The following is a 20,981-nucleotide window of genomic DNA, read 5'->3' as shown; positions in this document are numbered from 1 at the left end:
GGGACTTGTAGTTCCGCAACAGCTGGAGGGCCGCCAGTTTGAGACCCCTGGAGGATGGTGACCCAAAAAGAGTGTCAGATTTAGATTCGTCTGACCACAAAACAGTTTTCCACTTTGTAACAGACCATTTAAATGAGCAGAGAGACCGACGGCAATTCTGGATCATGTTCCGATACGGCTTTTTCTTTACATGAGGGAGCTTTACCTTGCATTTTTGGATGGTATGGCAAACTGTGTTCACAGACGGTGATTTGTGGAAGTATTCCTGAGCCCATGCAGCGATGTCCATCACAGACTCATTCCTGTTTTTAATGCAATGCCGTCTCAGGATCTGAAGATCAGTGGCATCCAATATCGTGTTTCGGCCTTATCCTTTGCACACAGAGATTTCTCCAGATTCTCATAATCTTTTGATGATGATATGTACTGTAGATGATGATATATTTAAAGACTTTGCAATTTTACGATCAGGAACATTATGCTGAAATTGTTCAACAATTTTTAGACTCCGCTTTTCACAGATTGGTGAACCTCTGCCCATCTTTACTTTAGAGACACTCTGACTCTCTAAGATACTCTTTTTATACATAATCATGTTGCTGACCTGTTGCAAAATGTTTTTAGAGCTTTTCCTGTTAGTACCATTTGCTTTGCCAGCTTTGTGTTTACCTGTCCCAAATTTTTTGAGACATGTTGCTGCCATCAATTTCAAAATGACCTTATTTATTTCTAAAATGGTCCATTTTCTCAGTTTAAACATTGGATATATTTGCTATTGTGAATAAAATATGGGTTTATGAGATTTGTAAATCATTACATTCTATTTTTATGTAGATTTTACACATTGTCCCAACTTTTCTGGAATTGGGGTTTTACATGAGTGGAGCAGCAGCGGAGCAATGGGAGTATATTGGGGAAACATGTTCCTATACATAAAGAGCTGTTACTGTTTATGCAACCGCCATGGCAGCCAATAACATGTCACCTTTTAAGATCTGACTTCTGAAAACTGAAATCTGATTGGTTGCAATGAAATGCTGCACATTTATTCAACCAACAAAGAACTGAAATAGGAAGAATCAAAAACATAAATGGGTTAAATATTCACATATTTGAAGTGAACCTTTTTTTTTTAGAGAATTATAGAGACTTCCATTTCTGCTCACCTTCTGAAAATGCTACCTCCCTGGCTAGAGGTTAAAGAAGAATTTTACGAGCGTATACACAGGGTCTTGACGGATTTCCTCTTTGGTCACCATACATGCTGTAATCTGACCTTTGCACAATCAGTTTTAGAATTACCAAAACTATGCAATATTTTTTCTATGCTATCTATCTGTATCTAACCAGGAAGGCCCTTCTACTACATTGTTTTCGGTACAGATAGTCATACAGTCAAATTGTAAAGCCTAGTACACTTGATCAGAAACTCACACAAAAAAATACTGCTTTGAATCGATCGTAATATAATGTACTATATAACAACTATATGTATACCAAAATCTGATCATTAGTACACAGCTTTCAAGAGCCGATCACAACAGTTCAACCGAAATTATCAGAAGGGACAAGCATGAAAATTTTTCGATTGTACAATTTTTGTCCGAAAATACAATACAAATACAATACAATACATTATAACACTTCCGAAGTTGTGTTATGTCATTCGAGAATTTTCGTAAATTGAGTAACCTCTTAACTTTCGATATGGAGACTAGCGTGCAAAAAAAAACAGACAATCATTCCTCCAATATTCTCATTGTGTCTACAACCCTTATGCCGCATACACACAATCGCACATTCCGACAACAAAATCCATGTTTTTTTTCCGACGGATGTTGGCTCAAACTTGTTTTGCATACACACGGTCACACAAATCTTGTCGGAAATTCCGATCGCCAAGAACGCAGTGACGTACAACACGTACAACGAGCCCAGAAAAATGGAGTTCAATAGCCAGTGCGGCTCTTCTGCTTGATTCCGAGCATGCGTGGAACTTTGTGCGTCGGAATTGTATACACACGATCGGAAGTTACGATAACGGATTTTATTGTCGGAAAATTTGGGATCCAGATCTCAAATTTTGTTTGTCGGAAATACCGATGGAAAATGTCCGATGGAGCCTACACACAGTCGGAATTTCCGACAACAAGCTCCCATTGAACATTTCCCATTGGAAAATCCGACCGCGCGTACGGGGCATTAAGGTGTATGAAGAGAATTAGAGTTACCCAATCTATGTAATATAAAAACAAACCTAAACAATCCAATCAATTAGTATCAAATTTGGCAGGCGCTACAAAGTGAATAGTAGATCTAAAGGAGATTGTACAATCAGATTGTCAGACTAAGGTGGTCATACACTCTTCCATAAATTACAATTTTTCCAATCAATCTCTTCTGATAGGAATATTCGATCTATAGACAACAACCCATTCGTTCAATATGCCGCACAGGGAAGTACGGTTTCATTGGAAGTTAAGATGAAATCATAATTTATGATATTGTAAATTATCAATCATATCAACATATGATCATATTCCTGAACATGATTCAAGTACTCAGTGCTGCTGATTGATGCACACCGATCAATATATTTCCACTTGACTGATTGAATCTGATCGCAAGGGAAGATATGGCTAGTCAGTTGTTGCAGTTTTGATCAAATTGCATACCGATTGGATAAAAAAAAAAAACAATGTGTGCATGGCCACCATTAAACATATGTAAAAGACAGCAATGCTGCAATATATGTCTATATACCAAGGGGCTGGCAGAATTGACTAAGCTCTTCCGGTGGTTGCAGTCGGACTTTCGCACTAAATTTACATAATATAATATCAAAAAAGATCAATAGCCCAATAAGTAGCCTGTCATTCCGAACTATGCTATTTTCTTGCTGAAAGGTGAGAAGGGTCTCTGACAATCAGCTTTTTGCCACAGTCATCCATGACAATAACAAGTGACAATACACACATAGCAGAAGGTTAGCATACAATGTACCGGCAGCCTTCTGTCACTTACCAGGGGAGCGTAGGAGCAGCGAATGGTCCTCATGGTCCCTGTGCTGGGTGCAGGTGTAGTGTAGCCGGGATGACTGTCTGAGGCTGTATGAGAGATAGACACACCCACTGTACACTGTGCACCTTTACCTGTCATATCCTGATCACACCCAGACCTTTGGCCAAATCATCTGCATTGCGATCATGTGACACAGTATATGGAATATAGAGCAGATGTAAAGAAAAGAAAGTGTTTACTGTATACAGATGAGCTATTTAAACTCCAGGATATATATATACAGTTGTGCTCATAAATTTACATACTCCGGCATAATTTATAATTTCTTGGTCATTCTTCAGAGAATATGAATGATAACACAAACATTTTTCACTCATGGTTAGTGTTTGGCTGAAGCCATTTATTATCAATCAACTGTGTTTACTCTTCTTAAATCATAATGGCAACAAAAACTACCCAAATGAACCTGATCAAAAGTTTACATACCCCAGTTCTTAATACCGTGTATTGCCCCCTTTAACATCAATGACAGCTTGAAGTCTTTTGTGGTCTGAGAAGTCTCAGACCCGCTTCATAAATGTCCGGGAGGAGAAAATATTCATTCTCTATTATCACACAACTGGGCGGGCTCGGTTTGCAGTGCCCTGCACCCCAATCCCACCCTATTTGGAAGCCTATTAGAGCCTCTGACTCTAATCACGTGCTTAACCCCCCCCCCCACTGGAATCCATACATCCGACGTCCTGCATGGGGGCCAGATGCATACATAGGGGGGCAGTGCCCGTGCGCCTCTAATGGAAGGTCCACCCCTGCTCTCTGCCGGTGTAGTAAACACACTATGCAGACAAAGCCTGCATCTAGACCATCTGCCAGTGGCAGCTGGTAGTAACATTTTTTGGGGGGGGGCGCAGCAATCAGTGCACCCACAGCTTCCATCCCCCAGTCAGTCGGGTAACCTGCTCTACCACCACCCCACCCCACCCCCCGGTCCGGTCCGTCGGGTCATCCAGAGCACTTACCCCGTCTATGGTGGGCAGCACTTCACCCAGGTGACAAGCGACAGGCATCACGGGTGGCTTCCCCTGCTCTCCTCCCACGGGCATCACGGTGGCTTCCGTCTCCTCCCTCCTCTCAGCGGCCAATCGGAATGCTTCTCCTTTTAAGCAAATCAGGAAGCGGGTCTCAGACCCGCTTCATAAATGGCCGGGAGGAGAAAATATTCATTCGCTATTATCACACAACTGGGCGGGCTCGGTTTGCAGTGCTCTGCGCCCCGATTCCACCCTATTTGGAAGCCTATTAGAGCCTCTGACTCTAATCACGTGCTTAAACCCCCCCCCACTGGAATCCATACATCCGGCATCCTGCATGGGGGTCAGATGCATGCATAGGGGGGCAGCGCCCATGCGCCTCTGATGGACGGTCCACCCCTGCTCTCTGCCGGTGTAGTAAACATACTATGCAGACAAAGCCTGCATCTAGGCAAGGACAGCTACTTTCCAATCCAATATGCCCAGGTGCAGTGCTGGGACAAGGTCATCTAGAGCCCAGGGCACAGAGGCGGCTCTCTGATTAGGCAAATTAGGTGGTAGCCTCAGGCCTCGCACTCACAGGGGCCTCACACAGCTGCCTAGTTTACCTAATTAGAGAGCCGCCTCTTCCAGCAGCAGAGATCTCCACCATCACACAGTCCTAAGTCCCCTCACTCTGCTACAGGGAGAGATACAGGTTGCCTACAGCTCCGGATCACAGACAGGGAGAGCCGCTCAGCAGAGTCAGCTACCCCCTGTACAGTTCCCTCCTGCGCCCTGTACTGTCCACTCCCCTATACTGTACCCTCCTAATACAGTTAATTTTCATCCCTTGAATTATTTTTCCCATTATGGGAGTGGGTGGGGCCTCATGTCTAAGTTTTGCCTAAGGTTTCACAAAGTCTAGAGACGCCTCTGCCAGGGCGCACATGCCAAACTGCACCCCGAACCCAAGAAGTATAATCATTATTGGTTAGCAAACCCCCCCCCCACCAAACAAAAACTGAGCACTAATCTGCATGTTTACATTCCAAGCATAAGATCCCCCTCTTCCCTCCTCCCTCTTCCTCCCCCCCACTCCAAATCCCTCCTCCCCTCCTAGCACCAATCCCCCCCCCCCCCCCCGAAATTTCCCCTCCAAGCACAAATAACCTTCAATCATCCATACAAGCACAAACCCCCCCCCCCCCCCCCCCCCAAAAAAAAAAAAAAAAAAACACATTTTTCCCCTTTTAGCACAAATCCCCTCCTCCTCTAATACATCACCTTTTCTAGCACAAATCCTCATTCCCCCTTCCAACACAGATCCCCCAAATCACCTTTCCTTACCTCTCCCCATAATTTTCCTTCTTAGAACAATTCTTACCCCCTGCTGTGCCCCAAATTCCCCCCACCCAACACAAATCCCCCCAATCTCCTTGTGGCGTCCCCACACCTCACATGTACCACAGTGCCCAGGGCACCAAGCCCTCCTGCCCACCCCTTATCCTGGCCCTACCCAGCAAATGCAGGGTTAACAGCCTTCATCCTCCCTCTTGCTGAGCAAGTAGCTCCAGCTCTCCTGCTCTCTATACTGTGTCTGGTGCAGACTTGGCATAGAAAACGGGGCAGAGCGCTCTGAAGAGGGCTTAGGCCCCTCTTTGTTACTAAGGAGCAGATCCATTCTGTTTTCTCCATTTAGAGAAGAAGTTGCTTTTATGCTCTTTGGTAATCCCCCGCTTCCCCCCATGTTATTATCCAAAGCTATAATAACGTGGGTATTTTTATTGTTTTTTTTTTAGAAAGGTGTAGTTTTTGGCTGGAGATGCATGCTGAAATTTACATGGAACTTTTGCATGTAAATAATTTACCTTGAGCTGGGTCATCGTTCAACATGATCGCACATGCTGACGAAACCCACACATGTGTATGACGCCTTAAGGATCCTTATCTCTTTCACAGCCTGATAATACTCAATTTTTGGTTTCGCACGGAGACTGGAAATTCTTGTTGAGTGATGATACTTTTGTTATCTGCTCAGTAGAATGTATGAATCTCTCCTTCTAGGTATATACACTCCGAAGCATGCACTCAGATCGAAAGATAATATGCGTCTGTCATTGTCCTTTATTACCATTTCCTACTTTCACATGCAAAACTTCTTTTGGCCCTTTAGGGCCCGTTCAAATCAGTTGCACTTGGATACATTGATAAACGCATTCCAAACGCATAGACAATAAAAGTGAATGGTTTGTAGTGAATGTACAGTAGTAGCATTGCGGTTATATGATATGGGGTGTTATGGGGTTAAAAAAAGTAGAGAAGGCTTGAGTTCTTCCATACACAATGGGCACGAACACAAACGGACACGTGTAAACATAACCAGATTTAAAAAAAAAAAAAAAGGGGGATGTTTTGAACCACTTTAAGACTAGACCAATTCTCACACTTTTTTATATTAAAAAATCTGTATTTTTTGCTAGAAAATTACTTAGAAGTTCTAAGTTAGAACCCCCAAACATTAGGCTCTAGACTAGAGAATAAAATGGTGGGCGTTGCAATTTTTTATGCCACACAATATTTGCGCAGCGATTTTTCAAACACACATTTTGTGGAAAAATGACACTTTAATGTATTTGAATGCACAAAAACACAGTATAATACCCAATTGTTTGGTAAAAAATAAAAGATGATGTTACGCCGAGTAAATAGATACCTAACATGTAATGCTCTAAAATTGCGCATGCTCGTGGAATGGCGACAAACCACGGTACTTAAAAATCTCCATAGGCAACGTTTTAAACACCTTTACAGGTTACCAGTTTAGAGTTACACAGGAGGTCTGGGACTAGAATTATTGCTTTTGCTATAATGTTCGCGATGATACCTCACATGTGTGGTGGGAACACCATTTACATATGCATGCATGACCTACGGATGCGTACTCCTGAGCACGGGTGGGGGTGCGAGATTCAGCACCGATATGTACTCTGCCCATTCCAAGATGGCCTCTGTTTAATGCGTGTGCTAAAGTGAAATGGGAACCTACTTTTACTGATTGGATGAGGGACCAGGGGGGGATCATAGCTGGGGGACAGAGAAAACCTTGAACCAGGGAACCCCTGATAAAATGAATTAATCCGGGTACAGTAGGAAGAATCTCCCTTACATTGGTGGACGGTAGGAAGAATGTTCCCTACATTGATGGTCATTGTAAAGAATGTCCCTTACACTGGTAATCAGTAAGAAGAATGCCCCTTACATTGGTAGCCAGTGGGAAGAATGCGCCTTACATTGGTGGTCAATGAGAAGAATGTCCCTTACATTGGTAATCAGTAAGAATGCCCCTTACATTGGTAGCCAGTGGGAAGAATGCGCCTTACATTGGTGGTCAATGAGAAGAATGTCCCTTACATTGGTAATCAGTAAGAAGAATGTCCCGTACATTGGTGGCCAGTGGGAAAAATGTTTTTTACATTGGTGGCCAGTAGAAACAATGATCCTTACATTGGTGGCCAGTGGGAAGAATGCCCCTTACTTTGGCCAATGGGAAGAATGCCTCCCTTATATTGGTGGTCAGTGAGAAGAATGTCCCTTACATTGGTTGTCAGTCAAAAGAATGTCCCTTACATTGGTTGTCAGTCAAAAGAACGTCCCTTACATTGGTTGTCAGTCAAAAGAATGTCCCTTACATTGGTGGTCAGTGGGAAGAATGCCCCTTACTTTGGCCAATGGGAAGAATGCCTCCCTTATATTGGTGGTCAGTGAGAAGAATGTCCCTTACATTGGTTGTCAGTCAAAAGAACGTCCCTTACATTGGTTGTCAGTCAAAAGAATGTCCCTTACATTGGTGGTCAGTGGGAAGAATGTTTCTTACATTGGTGGTCAGTGGGAAGAATGTTTCTTACATTGGTGGTCAGTGGGAAGAATGTTCCTTACATTAGTAATCAGTGGGAAGAATGCCCTTTACATTGGTGGTCAGTGGGAAGAATGCTTCTTACATTGGTGGTCAGTGGGAAGAATGTTTCTTACATTGGTGGTCAGTGGGAAGAATGTTCCTTACATTAGTAATCAGTGGGAAGAATGCTCCTTACATTGGTGGTCAGTGGGAAGAATGTTCCTTACATTGCTGGTCAGTGGGAATAATGCCCCTTACATTGGTGATCAGTGGAAAGATGTGTGATTGTTCCCCCTAGTAACTAACTTTCCATCAGCCAAAAACAAAGAAAATGCTTAAGTCTCAGATACCCCCCAAAAAAAACAACCAAAAATAAAAATATGCGAAACCGCCTACACAAATACCCAAAAAACAAAAACCCTGCAAAATGGGCAAAGACAGTCAGATCAAGTATGAATGCAGCCTTATGCCGCGTACACACGAGCGGACTGTCCGACAGAAAAAGTCAGACGGAAGCTTTTCATCGTATATACCGATCGTGTGTAGGCATCTGACTTTTTTTTTTGAAAATTCTGAGGGACCTAGAAATGGAACATGTTCTAAATCTTTCCGACTGACCCAATTCCTATCGGGAAAACCGCTCTTCTGTATGCTGGTCCGGCGTACCAAAAACGACGCATTCTCTGAAGCAAGTACGAGACGGAAGCTATTGGCTACTGGCTACTGAACTTCTTTTTTCTAGTCCCGTCGTAAGTGTTGTACTTCACCGCGTTCTGGACGGTCGGACTTTGGGTTGACTGTGTGTAGGCAGGACCGCTTGAATGGAATTCCTTCTGAGTTACGTCGGAGAAACCGTCGGAGTTTATTACGATGGCAAAACCGGTCGTGTGTACGCGGCATTAGGGTTTAGATCTGCTTTAAAATTCCAAAGAATACACTTGGTGGCGCCAGAGTCCAAGAAGAGATTCAGTGGTTTTTATACCTCAGTAGACATTATCTCTAGAGCAGAGGGTTCCTAAACTTGTATTAAATATTTTAACACTTTCCCAGCTTGATCCCTGAAGCTCCAAGTGAATAAACTAGAGCAGACCTGAATACACTGGAAACATTTCCATTAAAAAAAAAACAAAACAATAATAGTTACTTTTTTGTCTAGCTACAAACAAACTCCTCCTGTAACCGGGGTGAAAAAATCTGAAATATTCAAAAAATTCTGCATACGTTTATAGATAACTGGAAACGCAGGCTGACATTTTATTACAAGGTCAAGATTTCTAAACAAATAAAAGTTCTTTTACTGGTTTAAGAAAAAAAGTTCTGATCATAGAAAAAATCTTACTATAAGATAAGAGATTTCACGTGTTTTCAGCTACGTGTTTCTTTTTTACTGTTGCCTGCAGTATTGCTCTAAAATCGGGGTCTCCAAACTAAGGCCCACAGGCAGCATGCTGCCTACTACAAGATTTTATAAAATTAGAAAATTACTTAGAACCCCCAAACATTATTTTTTTTTTTTTTCAAACACCCTAGAGAATAAAATGGTGGTTGTTGCAGTAGTTTATGTCACACCGTATTTGCTCAGCGGTATTAAAAAAGCAATGGAAAAAAATACACTTTTTTGAATTAAAAAATAAGAAAACGTCATCCCAATTTTTTTTATATTGTGAAAGATAATGTTATGCCGAGTAAATTGATACCCAACATGTCATGCTTCCAAAATTGCGCCCGCTCGTGGAATGGCGACAAACTTTGACCCTTAAAAAATCTCTATAGGCAACGTTTAAAAATTTCTACAGGTTACCAGTTTTGAGTTACAGAACAGGTCGTTTGCTAGAAATATTGCTCTCGCTCTAACGATCACGCGATACCTCACATATGTGGTTTGAACACCGTTTACATATGCGGGCGTGACTTACCAATGCGTTTGCTTTTTTGGATCACATTTATTCCTATTACAAGGAATGTAAACATCCCTTGTAATAGAAAAAAGCATGACAGGTCCTCTTAAATATGAGATCTGGGGTCAAAAAGACCTCAGATCTCACATTTACACTTAAATGCAATAAAAAAAAAAGTATTTTTTTTTCAATAAAAAAAACCTTCCCCTTTAAGGCTATTGGGTGGAAGTGACGTCGCTTCTGTCATCCAATGATATGGAGTCGAGTGGGGGCCATCATTCCCCCACTCGACTTCATGCCCCACAAGGGAAAATATCGTATCGTCTCCGCCGCTACTGACGGTAAGCGGCGGAGATGACCGAGATGCGGCGGGCGGGGGGTGGTCACCTCTCCCGTCGGCGATAAAAGTGATCTCGTGGCGAATCCGCCGCAGAGACCATTTTTATCTGAAAGTGAACCGCCCACTGTTTTTAAAAATACCGAAGTTATCTGCTGCCATAACAACAGTATTCAGCGCCAAAATACTGACGTATAATGACGGCGGGCGGTCCAGAAGTGGTTAAAGTGGTAGTAAACTCTGTTTGTTTATTTTTTACCTACAGGTAAGCCTATAATAAGGTTTACCTTTAGATACTGTAAACATTTCCTAAACATGCGCCGTTTAGGAGATATCTACTTGTTTAGCAGCTGGTGACGTCACCGCGCGTGCATTCTGAAGAAATGGCATACCCGTGCTGTTCCTTCAGAGCTCTGTCCATCAAACCGTGGCTCCTGTGCGCATGCGCAGGAATGACGTCACCACAGCTCGGTTATGCAAGCTGCTGGAGCCGGCAAACCCGGAAGATTGGTAGGGTGAAGATGGAAGCCTTGTCAGCGGTGACCAGGGGCGGATCTGGGGGGGGGGGGGCAACGGGGCAATTGCCCCCTCCGAGAAATTAGTGATGAACAGGCCAGTCAGGGCCCAGGGACGAGTGTGCCGGTGGGCCAGTCAGCGGGAGTTGTCAGGTGAGTGATCTCCTGAGCAGTGGCGTAGCGTGGGGGGTGCCGTGGACCTGGGCGCCACATTTAGGGGGGGCGCCAGTATGTGTCACTGGCTGCCTCCTCCTAATTTTAACTTCCTGTGTCCCCGGACTCCGGCCGCCATGTTCAGTGTCCGGCGCCCTGTGATTGGGCGTATGGGGGTCAGGTGAGGCGTAGAGCTGGCCTGTCCGCGATTGATCCAGAAGTCCCGCCTCCGCACATGACCCCCATACGCCCAATCACAGGGCGCTGCGCCGGACACTGAACATTGCAGCTACAGCGCAGGGGAGAGAAGCAAAAATGTGAGCCGCCGCTGTCTGGTTACCCAGCATTCACCTCCCCAATGCTTATTCCAGAAGAGTTATCGATTGGGCTTCACATGCACAGAATCATGATGGCAACGGCCAGAACAGGAGGTACAAACTTGTGAGTATAAAATATATATTTTAACAACATCCACTATTAAACTTTTACAAACATTTTTTTATGTAATAATGCATTATGCTCGGATCAATAAAAAAAAAAAATATGGCCGGAACTCTGCTTAAGACCCAGTTCACACCAGAACATGGTGCAGAAAAGCAGCATTCTGTGCGTATTTCCCGTACTGCGTTCAAAACGCACTGCACTTGCGATCTGCAGTGGGTGTCGGTGTTAACTTGACAACACCCCAAACGCAAGTCTCAAATGCAATGATTTTGCCTGCACCGAATCCCATGTAATGATTGGTATACCTTTTATAAAGTAGCATGCACTACTTTTGGTGTGGTCCTGTGGGATTTGAATGGGCTGAAATCGCACTGTACCTGGATCACTTGTGAATCGCATAGCACGTTCCTGTACCATTCATGGTGTGGACCAGCCGCAAAGCCATAACTCATTTTTGTATTGCAGATAGAGTAAAAGATTGTTATGACCCCTGTATTTTTTTTTTCTGCACCTAAACATCCCTGCCTATAAACACCTGTGAGCACCTATGTGTGCATGGACACATAAGCTACGACAGAGGAGTGTGTAGGGTGTTTTGTGTCGCTCCGATTAGAACGGTTCCATTGTACAGAACGGGACGCTACTTGTCAGGCGGCTAGGTCGCCTGACAAGTCGTCCCAGTGTGAACCGAGGCTTAGGGGAATAAAAAAAACATCAAATGCAGTGGTGGCTGGTGTTTTTTTTTTTTGGGGGGGGGGGGGCGGCAAACAACCACCCATCCCCCCCCAAGAGGCATTCAACCCCCCCCCCGCCGCTGTTTGCTGGTTGGTCCGGCACTTACCCCATCATGACGGGTGGTTGGTGGCAGGCAGCGTGGTGCAGCGGCTCCGTGTCCTCTTCTCCATTGCGTCTTCCAGCTCCTCCCCTCCTCCTCCTAGGCGTCCAATAGGATTGCCTGTCCTTTCAGCCAATCAGGTGACCAGTGTCAAAACCTGCTTCCTGATTGGCCGGGAGCAGGATCAGTGTTACGACACTGAATATTTATTCGCTGTTGTAACACACCTGGGTGGGATCGTAGCGCACTCTCTGCGACCCGAGCCCACCCTATATTGAAGCCTATTAGAGCCTCTGGCTCTAATCGGTGCTTCAAAAAAATCAGCCCCCCCCCCGCATTGGAATCCATGCACCGGTATCCTGAAAGGGGCTGGACGCATGGATAGGGGGGTGTCGATAATCAAACGCTTGTAAAACGGGCATTTGACAGCTGTAAGAAAAAAGTTTTGCCTTTTGGATTTTATACCTGCCCACTGCCTGTGCTGAATTGGGCTGAACAAACAATTTTGCTTGACGATCTATTGCATTTAACACTTCTAGTCTTGATAATCTAAAAACTGTGGTATGAATGTCATCATGACAAATCCCTGTATTTTTTCTAATAAGTTTATATTCCTTGGTCGTCAGCTCCATCTAGTGGCCATAATTTGGTATATCAATCAGAAAACTTCTGCATTATCTCTATCGAGTTGAGGTCAGGACTTTGTGCAGGCCAGTCAAGTTCCTCCACCCCAAACTCACTCATCCATGTCTATATGGACTTTGCTTTGTGCACTGGTGCGCAGTCATGTTGGAACAGGAAGGGGCCATCCCCAAACTGATCCCACAAAGTTGGGAACATGAAATTGTGCAATATTTCTTGGTATGCTGATGCCTTAAGAGTTCCTTTCACTGGAACTAAGGGGCCAAGCCCAACCCCTGAAAAACAACCCCACACCTTAATCCCCCCTCCACCAAATGATTTGGACCAGTGCACAAAGCAAGGTCCATAAAGACATGAATGAGCGAGTTTGGGGTGGAGGAACTTGTCCTCAATCCGATAGAACACCTTTTGGATGAATTAGAGCGAAGACTGCAAGCCTTCTCATCCAACATCAGTGCCTGACCTCACAAATGCACTTCTGGAAGAATGGTCAAACATTCCCGTAGACACACTCCCATACTTACCAACAGTCCTGAATTTCCCAGGACATTCCCTGGATTTAGACTCTTTTCCCAATTTTATTAATTCCCGGGGAGTGTCCCGAAAAATTCACTTTTTCCTGATTTTTCACCGCCGCCGCCAGAGGTCCGCGGCCGGCGGAGACAATGTCCATTTTTGAGAAGACCAGAAGTGGAGTGGAGCTGGGTGGCTTCAATAGAAGTCGAGCTGCTGCAGCGCCACCCTCCGCCCCGCTCCACCCATCCCCGCTCCGCTCCACTCCTCGTCGCTGCCAGTCTGTTATGGAAAGGGGCGGGGGTGGGCGGTGGTTCTATTGTAAGGGCGGCTCCCTTGGCCTTCTGTAATGGCGGTGGATTCACCGCTGGGGACTCCTGATGTGAGTGTGGCTCCCCTGGGGACTCCTGATGTGAGAGGGGGCTCCACTGAGGACTCCTGGTGTGAGGGGGGCTCCTGATGTGAGACGGGGCTCCACAGAGGACTCCTGGTGTGAGGGGGGCTCCTTATGTGAGACGGGGCTCCGCTGAGGACTCCTGATGTGAGACGGGGCTCTGCTGAGGACTCCTGATGTGAGGGGGGCTCCCCTGAGGACTCCTGATGTGAGGGGGGCTCCCCTGGGGACTCCTGATGTGAGGGGGCTCCGCTGGGGACTCCTGATGTGAGGGGGGCTCTGCTGGGGACTCCTGATGTGAGGGGGGGCTCTGCTGGGGACTCCTGATGTGAGGGGGGGCTCCGCTGGGGACTCCTGATGTGTGGGGGGCTCTGCTGGGGACTCCTGATGTGAGGGGGTTCCGCTGGGGACTCCTGATATGAGGGGGGCTCCGATGGGGACTCCTGGTGTGAGGGGGGCTCCGATGGGGACTCCTGGTGTGAGGGGGGCTCCGCTGGGCACTCCTCATGTGAGGGGGGGCTCCGCTGGGGACATCTGATGTAAGGGGGGCTCTGCTGGGGGCACCTGATGCAACGCTCAGGGATCCCACTGATTCAGCATTATGGTGAGTTGAATGATTTCATTTTATATTACAAAGTAATAATAGAAATAATGCACTTCAATCATCCTGACACTGTAACAACCATGGTGCCGGGACGATTGAAGTGCTAACACCAGGTGTTTGGAGTATCTTTATCTGCTGATTGTTAAACTTTCTAGAATACACATATTTCTACTGTTGTGTAGGATCTGGGGCTGCTGTCCCTCCATCCCTCTCCCCCCCCTTTCCCTCTCCATCCCTCATTCATCCCAGACTCTAACCACACCCCCTTTGAGCCACGCCCATTTAAGACACACCCACTATTTCGTGTAAACCACACCCATTTTTCGCCGATTCGCGCGCCGCATTTTTCTTTTCCCTGTGCCACGCCCTCAAACGCATACCCTGCCCTCTAATTACTACAAGGCTCCGCCTACAGCCAAAAAAGTGTCCCTAAAATTTTTTATTACAACGTTGGCAACTATGCACTCCTAAACCTTGTGGACAGCCTTCCCAGAAGAGTTGAAGATGTTATAGCTGCAAAGTGTGGGCCAACCAAATATTGAACCCTACGGACTAAGACTAGGATGCCATTAGAGTTCATGTGTGTGTAAAGGCAGGCGTCCCAATACTTTTTGTAATTTAGTATAAACACTTTGCCTGGCTCTGCAGAGCCAATGATACAAATACAATACTAGTATACCATCCTAAGGTCAGTGATCCATGGCTCAGGATCATAGCTCCGAGTTGCCCTGTAGATAGACAAGTCTTGTGTTTATCCCTCTCAAAGACACACTTTGTGCTCATGGCTCTTCCGTTTTTCCTGTTGACACTTCACACTGCGGTTGCAGCAAGAGTGTAAAATGACATTTCCTTATCACTGCGGTTATTTTTGTGCATCCATACAGGGTATAAATAATACATGTGGTGTCCCAGAGGGGGGGCAGGGACTGACACTATCACATTGTGGACACTTCAGACAACAGCCTGACACATGTCAAACATAAGGAGCTTTAAAGAAGAATTCCAGGCATGGCTATATTATACATTGTTACACTGGTCCAGCTTGGATCAACGTAACTATGTGCAGTTAGGTCCATATATTTCTGGACACCGACACAATTTTTTCGGGTATTTACCAAAACATTTTCAAGCTATAGTTATATAATGGCTATCGGCTGAAAGTGCACACTCTCAGGTTTAATTTGAGGGTATGTACATCCAAATCGGAGGAAGGGTTTAGGAATTACAGCTCTTAAGAATAGCCGTCCCCCCTTTTTCAAGGGATCAAAAGTAACTGGACAATTGAATCGAAAGCTGTTGCATGGCCAGGTGTGGGCTACTCCTTCATTATTTCTTTATCAATTAAGCAGGTAAAAAGTCTGGAGTTGATTCCAAGTGTGGTATTTGCATTTGGAATCTATAGCTGTGAACCTACATCATGCGTTCAAAGGAGCTGCCCATGCAAGTGAAACCAAGTGAAGGCCATGGTAATGACCCGTATACACAATCGGACATTCCGACAACAAAATCCATGCATTTTTCCTGACGGATGTTGGCTCAAACTTGTCTTGCATACAAACGGCATCACAAATCTTCGGAAATTCCAAACGTCAAGAACACAGTGACGTACAACACGCACGACGAGCCGAGAAAAATGAAGTTCAATAGCCAGTGCGGCTCTTCTGTTTGATTCCGGAGCATGCGTGGAACTTTGTGCGTCGAAATTGTGTACACACGATCGGAATTTACGACAACGGATCTTGTTGTCGGAAAATTTGAGATCCAGATCTCAAATTTTGTGTGACGGAATGTCCGATGGAACATGTCTGATGGAGCCTACACACGGAATTTCTGACAACAAGCTCCTATCGAACATTTTCCGGCGGAAAATCCGACCGTGTGTAAGGGGCATTGAGCTTAAAAAATGAAACAAATCCATCAGAGAGATAGCAGCAACATTAGGAGTGGCCAAATCAATAGTTTGGTACATTTTGAGGAAAGAAGAATGCACTGGTGAGCTCAGCAACATAAAAAGGCCTGGAAGTCCACAGAAGACAACTGTGGTGGATGATCGCAGGATCCTCTCTATGGTAAAGAAAAACCCATTCACAACATCCAGACAAGTGAAGGACACTCTCCAGGAGGTGGGCGTATCATTGTCAGTCTACAATCAAGAGAAGACTTCATGAGAGCAAATACAGAGGGTTCACCACAAGGTGCAAACCATTCATAAGCCTGAAGAATAGAAAAACCAGATTAGACTTTGCCAAAAAAAACATAGAAAAAGGCCAGACCAATTCTGGAAAAGCATTCTTTGGATGGAGGAAACTAAGATTAATCTGTACCAGAATGACGGGGAAAAAAGTGTCAAGGAGGCTTGGAACAGCTCATGATCCAAAGCACACAATGTCATCTGTAAAACATGGTGGAGGCAGTATGATGGCATGGGCATGCATGGCTTCCAGTGGCATTGGGTCATTGGTGTTTATTGATGATGGGACAGAAGCAGTCGGATAATTTTTGCAGTGTTTAGAGATATACTGTCAGCCCAGATTCAGCCAAATGCAGCAAAGTTGATTGGACGGCGCTTCACAGTACAGATGGAAAATGAACCCAAACACACTGCAAAAGCAACCCAAGAGCTTTTGAAGGAAAAGACTTGGAATATTCTGCAATGGCCGAGTCATTCACCTGATCTCAACCCAATTTAGCATGCATTTCACTTGCTGAAGGCAAAACGAAAGGCTGAAGGAGCCACAAACAAAGAACAACTGAGGACAGCTGCAGTTAGAGCCTTGAAAAGGAGGCAACCCAGACTTTAGTAATGTCCATGGGTTCCAGACTTCAGGCAATCATTGCCAATAGAGGAATCTCAACAAAATATTAAAAATGAGGCCATGAAAATGGGGTGACTGTGTAAAAAAATCTTTGCAGTTCCTAAGAGTTATACATATTTATGTTCAATCCCTTGAATTAAAGCTGAAAGTCTGCAATTCAAACTAATTTGGATTGTTTCATTGTACAGAGCCAAAAGTATGAAAATTGTGCCTGTGTCTAAATATAAAACCTGGGTGGACGTTTAGGTGCTTTTAAGTGTTTTTTATGCTGTGTTTATGAATGTGTTTTATTATATTGTATAGTTGGGAAGAGGTCAGGGAAGGTTTTTTCAGTTGTATAGTTGGGAAGAAATTGGGACAGGTTTTATTTTGTTGTAGAGTTGGAAAGAGGTCAGGGCAGGTCTTATTCTGTTGTACAGATGGGAAGAGATCTAGGCAGGTCTTATTCTGTTGTACAGTTGGAAAGAGGTCGGGACAGGTATTATTCTACTGTACAGTTGGGAAGAGGTCAGGGCAGGTCGTATTCTGTTGTACAGTTGGGAAGAGGTCAGGGCAGGTTTTATTCTGTTGTACTGTTGGGAAGATGTCTGGACAGGTTTTTTTCTGTTGTACAGTTGGAAAGAGGTCAGGGCAGGTTTTATTCTGTTGTACTGTTAATAAGAGGTCTGGGCAGGTCTTATTCTGTTGTACAGTTGGGAAGAGGTCAGGGCAGGTTTTATTCTGTTGTACTGTTAATAAGAGGTCTGGGCAGGTCTTATTCTGTTGTACAGTTGGGAAGAGGTCAGGGCAGGTTTTATTCTGTTGTACAGTTGGGAAGAGGTCAGGGCAGGTTTTATTCTGTTGTACAGTTGAGAATAGACCAGGGCAGGTTTTATTCTGTTGTACAGTTGGGAGTAGACCAGGGCAGGTTTTATTCTGTTGTACAGTTGGGAAGAGGTCAGGGCAGGTTTTATTCTGTTGTACAGTTGGGAAGAGGTCAGGGCAGGTTTTATTCTGTTGTACAGTTGAGAATAGACCAGGGCAGGTTTTATTCTGTTGTACAGTTGGGAGTAGACCAGGGCAGGTTTTATTCTGTTGTACAGTTGGGAAGAGGTCAGGGCAGGTTTTATTCTGTAGTACAGTTTGGAAGAGGTCGGGCAGGTTTTATTCTTGTCAGGGCTGGGCTAAGCCCTTCCTTCTGAAAGCTGGTAGCTCAGCTGTCGGCTAATTGCCAGCTCCTACCTCTCCACAGTGACTCACCTGTTGATGATATCCTGCTTGTCAGTCCTGCCTACTTAAGCCGTCCAGTCCAGATGATCTCATCCTTCACCTTGGTCACATCTCTAGAGACGCTCTCTTGTGTTCCTTTTAAAGACTTGCTTGGCTGACATTCCTTCTGGCTCCAGATCCTGCTTGCTGTTCTACTACACTCATCTCTGGCTCTCAGACATTTTGGCTTGTCTGACTATTTGTTCCATTCCTGAACTCTGGCTATGTTTTGACTACGTTTACCTTTTTTTATTATTATTATTATTAAACAAGTGTGATTTAACTGTACTTCTGTCTCAGTCTGATTCATGGTTTCTGACAATTCTGTAGTTGGGAAGAGGTCGGGGCAGGTTTTATTCTCTTGTACAGTTGGGAAGAGGTCAGGGCAGGTTTTTACTGTAGTACAGTTGGGAAGAGGTCGGTGCAAGTTTTATTCTGTAGTACAGTTGGGAAGAGGTCGGGGCAGGATTTATTCTCTTGTACAGTTGGGAAGAGGTCAGGGCAGGTCTTATTCAGTTGTATAGTTGGGAAGAGGTCAGGGCAGGTTTTATTTTGTTGTAGAGTTGGAAAGAGGTCAGGGCAGGTTTTATTTTGTTGTAGAGTTGGAAAGAGGTACGGGCAGGTTTTATTCAGTTTTACAGTTGGGAAGAGGTCCGGCCAGGTCTTATTCTGTTGTACAGTTGGGAAGAGGTCGGGGCAGGTTTTATTATGTTGTACAATGAAGTGGTCAGGTTTAGTTGCACAATTTGGAAGTGGCCATGGGCAAGTTCATTTTTCTGTAGCAGTGCTACATTAGAGCAGCAGAGGGAAGAATTTATGAATAAAGCTGCAATCCCATAGTAAATCTGTCTCACTGCTCCTGCTTAGCATCACCTTGCTGTGTGACAGAATTGATATCCCCCTTTCTTCTGTTGGATGTATGAGTCTTCCTAATGCTATGTAGGTATTTTATCATGTTTGCTGAGTGTGCAAGTTTTTCTATGCTTTCATTAATTCTGATGCTTATAACCCCCTACCTTCACCACCTGGCAGAATACTCAACAGCTGCCTCACCTCCCAGTATATATACAGATGTGTGTATGTGTGCATATGTATGTGTGTGTGTGTGTGTGTGTGTATATATATATATATATATATATATATATATATATATATATATATATATATATATATATATGATCTTAGCATTCTTGTTTATATCTTGCTCCTATTTTCTTTTTGACGAAGGTCATTTACTCAGAATAAGTCTACACGGGTTCCATCCTCTTCTCTATAGTAACAAAGGATATTTTTCCACCTTTACAGCCCATCTTCACCTGTTGTGTACGTCAATGGCTGGATCTCCAGCTCCGACCCTCTCTATCCTGGCAACATCCCTGTCTGGAGACCTAATTTATATACTTGTCATATCTCTCCCGGGGTATTACTTATGATCATACAAAAGTAAACCTGGCTTACTTCAGACCTAAAGAGTACCTGTCAGAGTACCTGTCAGATCATGTAATAAAGTAGATGTAAACCTAAATCGAATGACCTTTAACTTGCTAAATGATTGGGTTTTTTAAACTGATATTTTATTTTTAACTAAAACACAGATTTTCACCCTTTTTGATCCTTTGTTACATTTCAGTGTGAGAGCCCTTGCACACTGGGGCGGGGGGCGGCGTCGGCGGTAAAACGCCGCTATTATTAGCGGCGTTTTACCGTCGGTATGCGGCCGCTAGCGGGGCGGTTTTACCCCCCGCTAGCGGCCGAGAAAGGGTTAAATACCACCGCAAAGCGCCTCTGCAGAGGCGCTTTGCCAGCGGTATAGCCGCGCCGTCCCATTGATTTCAATGGGCAGGAGCAGTAAAGGAGCGGTATACACACCGCTCCTTCACCGCTCCGAAGATGCTGCTGGCAGGACTTTTTTTACCGTCCTGCCAGCGCATCGCTCCAGTGTACAAGCCCTCGGGGCTTTCACACTGGAATGAAAGCAGCGGCACTTTCGGGGCGGTTTGCAGGCGCTATTATTAGCGCAATAGCGCCTGCAAACCGCCCCAGTGTGCAAGGGCTCTTACTGATTCCCTGTGGTCACTTCCTGTCTCCATGCTCTCCAATGATGGCTGCATGGCATTTCTCAGAGTGGGGTTCCTGATGGTGACAACAGTGGATCACACTTGTAGCCTACATCGGAGGCCTGTATGACAAGATGACAAATGACAATGCTGGATCACATCTGGGAGACGGGGACAGGGCATTGTCACTCCTAAAGTAAGAACAGGAAGTAGAGGAAGTACCCAAGCATCTTCATTGCAGGATCTTTTATGTTGAATGAAACGAGTCAAACAGGTGTTTTCTGGAATAAATATACTAAAATTAATTTTACAAACACAATATAATACCCAATTTTTTGGTAGAATATAAAAGATGGGGTTGCATTGAATAAATAGATATCAAACATGTCAAGCATTATGTAGCACTATGGACTACAAGTGCAACAAACAGTTATTCCCTGCCCTATCTGTATATTATGTTATCCCTCTAGTGCTCGGTATTACTAAATTGACATCATATTTGTGAGCCTAACCAAGGGGATTGTGGGATTGGTAGTTCCACCAGGTGGCTATTCTACTGCATGGCTATACACCCAGACCACATATCCCAGGTATCT

General features: G+C 44.7%; 1 protein-coding gene across 2 annotated transcripts in view; it reads right to left on the bottom strand.

Moving 5' to 3' along the window:
* TLDC2 (TBC/LysM-associated domain containing 2) overlaps positions 1-3,131 on the bottom strand; it is a 40,852-nt gene extending 37,721 nt beyond the window's left edge. For both annotated transcript variants that reach the window (XM_073606602.1, XM_073606603.1), the window contains exon 1: positions 3,025-3,131. In XM_073606602.1, coding sequence (XP_073462703.1) covers positions 3,025-3,057 — 33 coding nt within the window. In that variant the 5' untranslated portion in view covers positions 3,058-3,131. The remainder of the gene's footprint in view (positions 1-3,024) is intronic.
* Between the last annotated feature and the right edge of the window lie 17,850 nt (positions 3,132-20,981).

Source organism: Aquarana catesbeiana, linkage group LG12, assembly GCF_042186555.1.
Source record: "Aquarana catesbeiana isolate 2022-GZ linkage group LG12, ASM4218655v1, whole genome shotgun sequence".
NCBI classification, from domain to species: Eukaryota; Metazoa; Chordata; class Amphibia; order Anura; family Ranidae; genus Aquarana; species Aquarana catesbeiana.
Note: the sequence above shows the minus strand (reverse complement) of the source record. Positions and strands in the feature narration are given on the sequence as shown.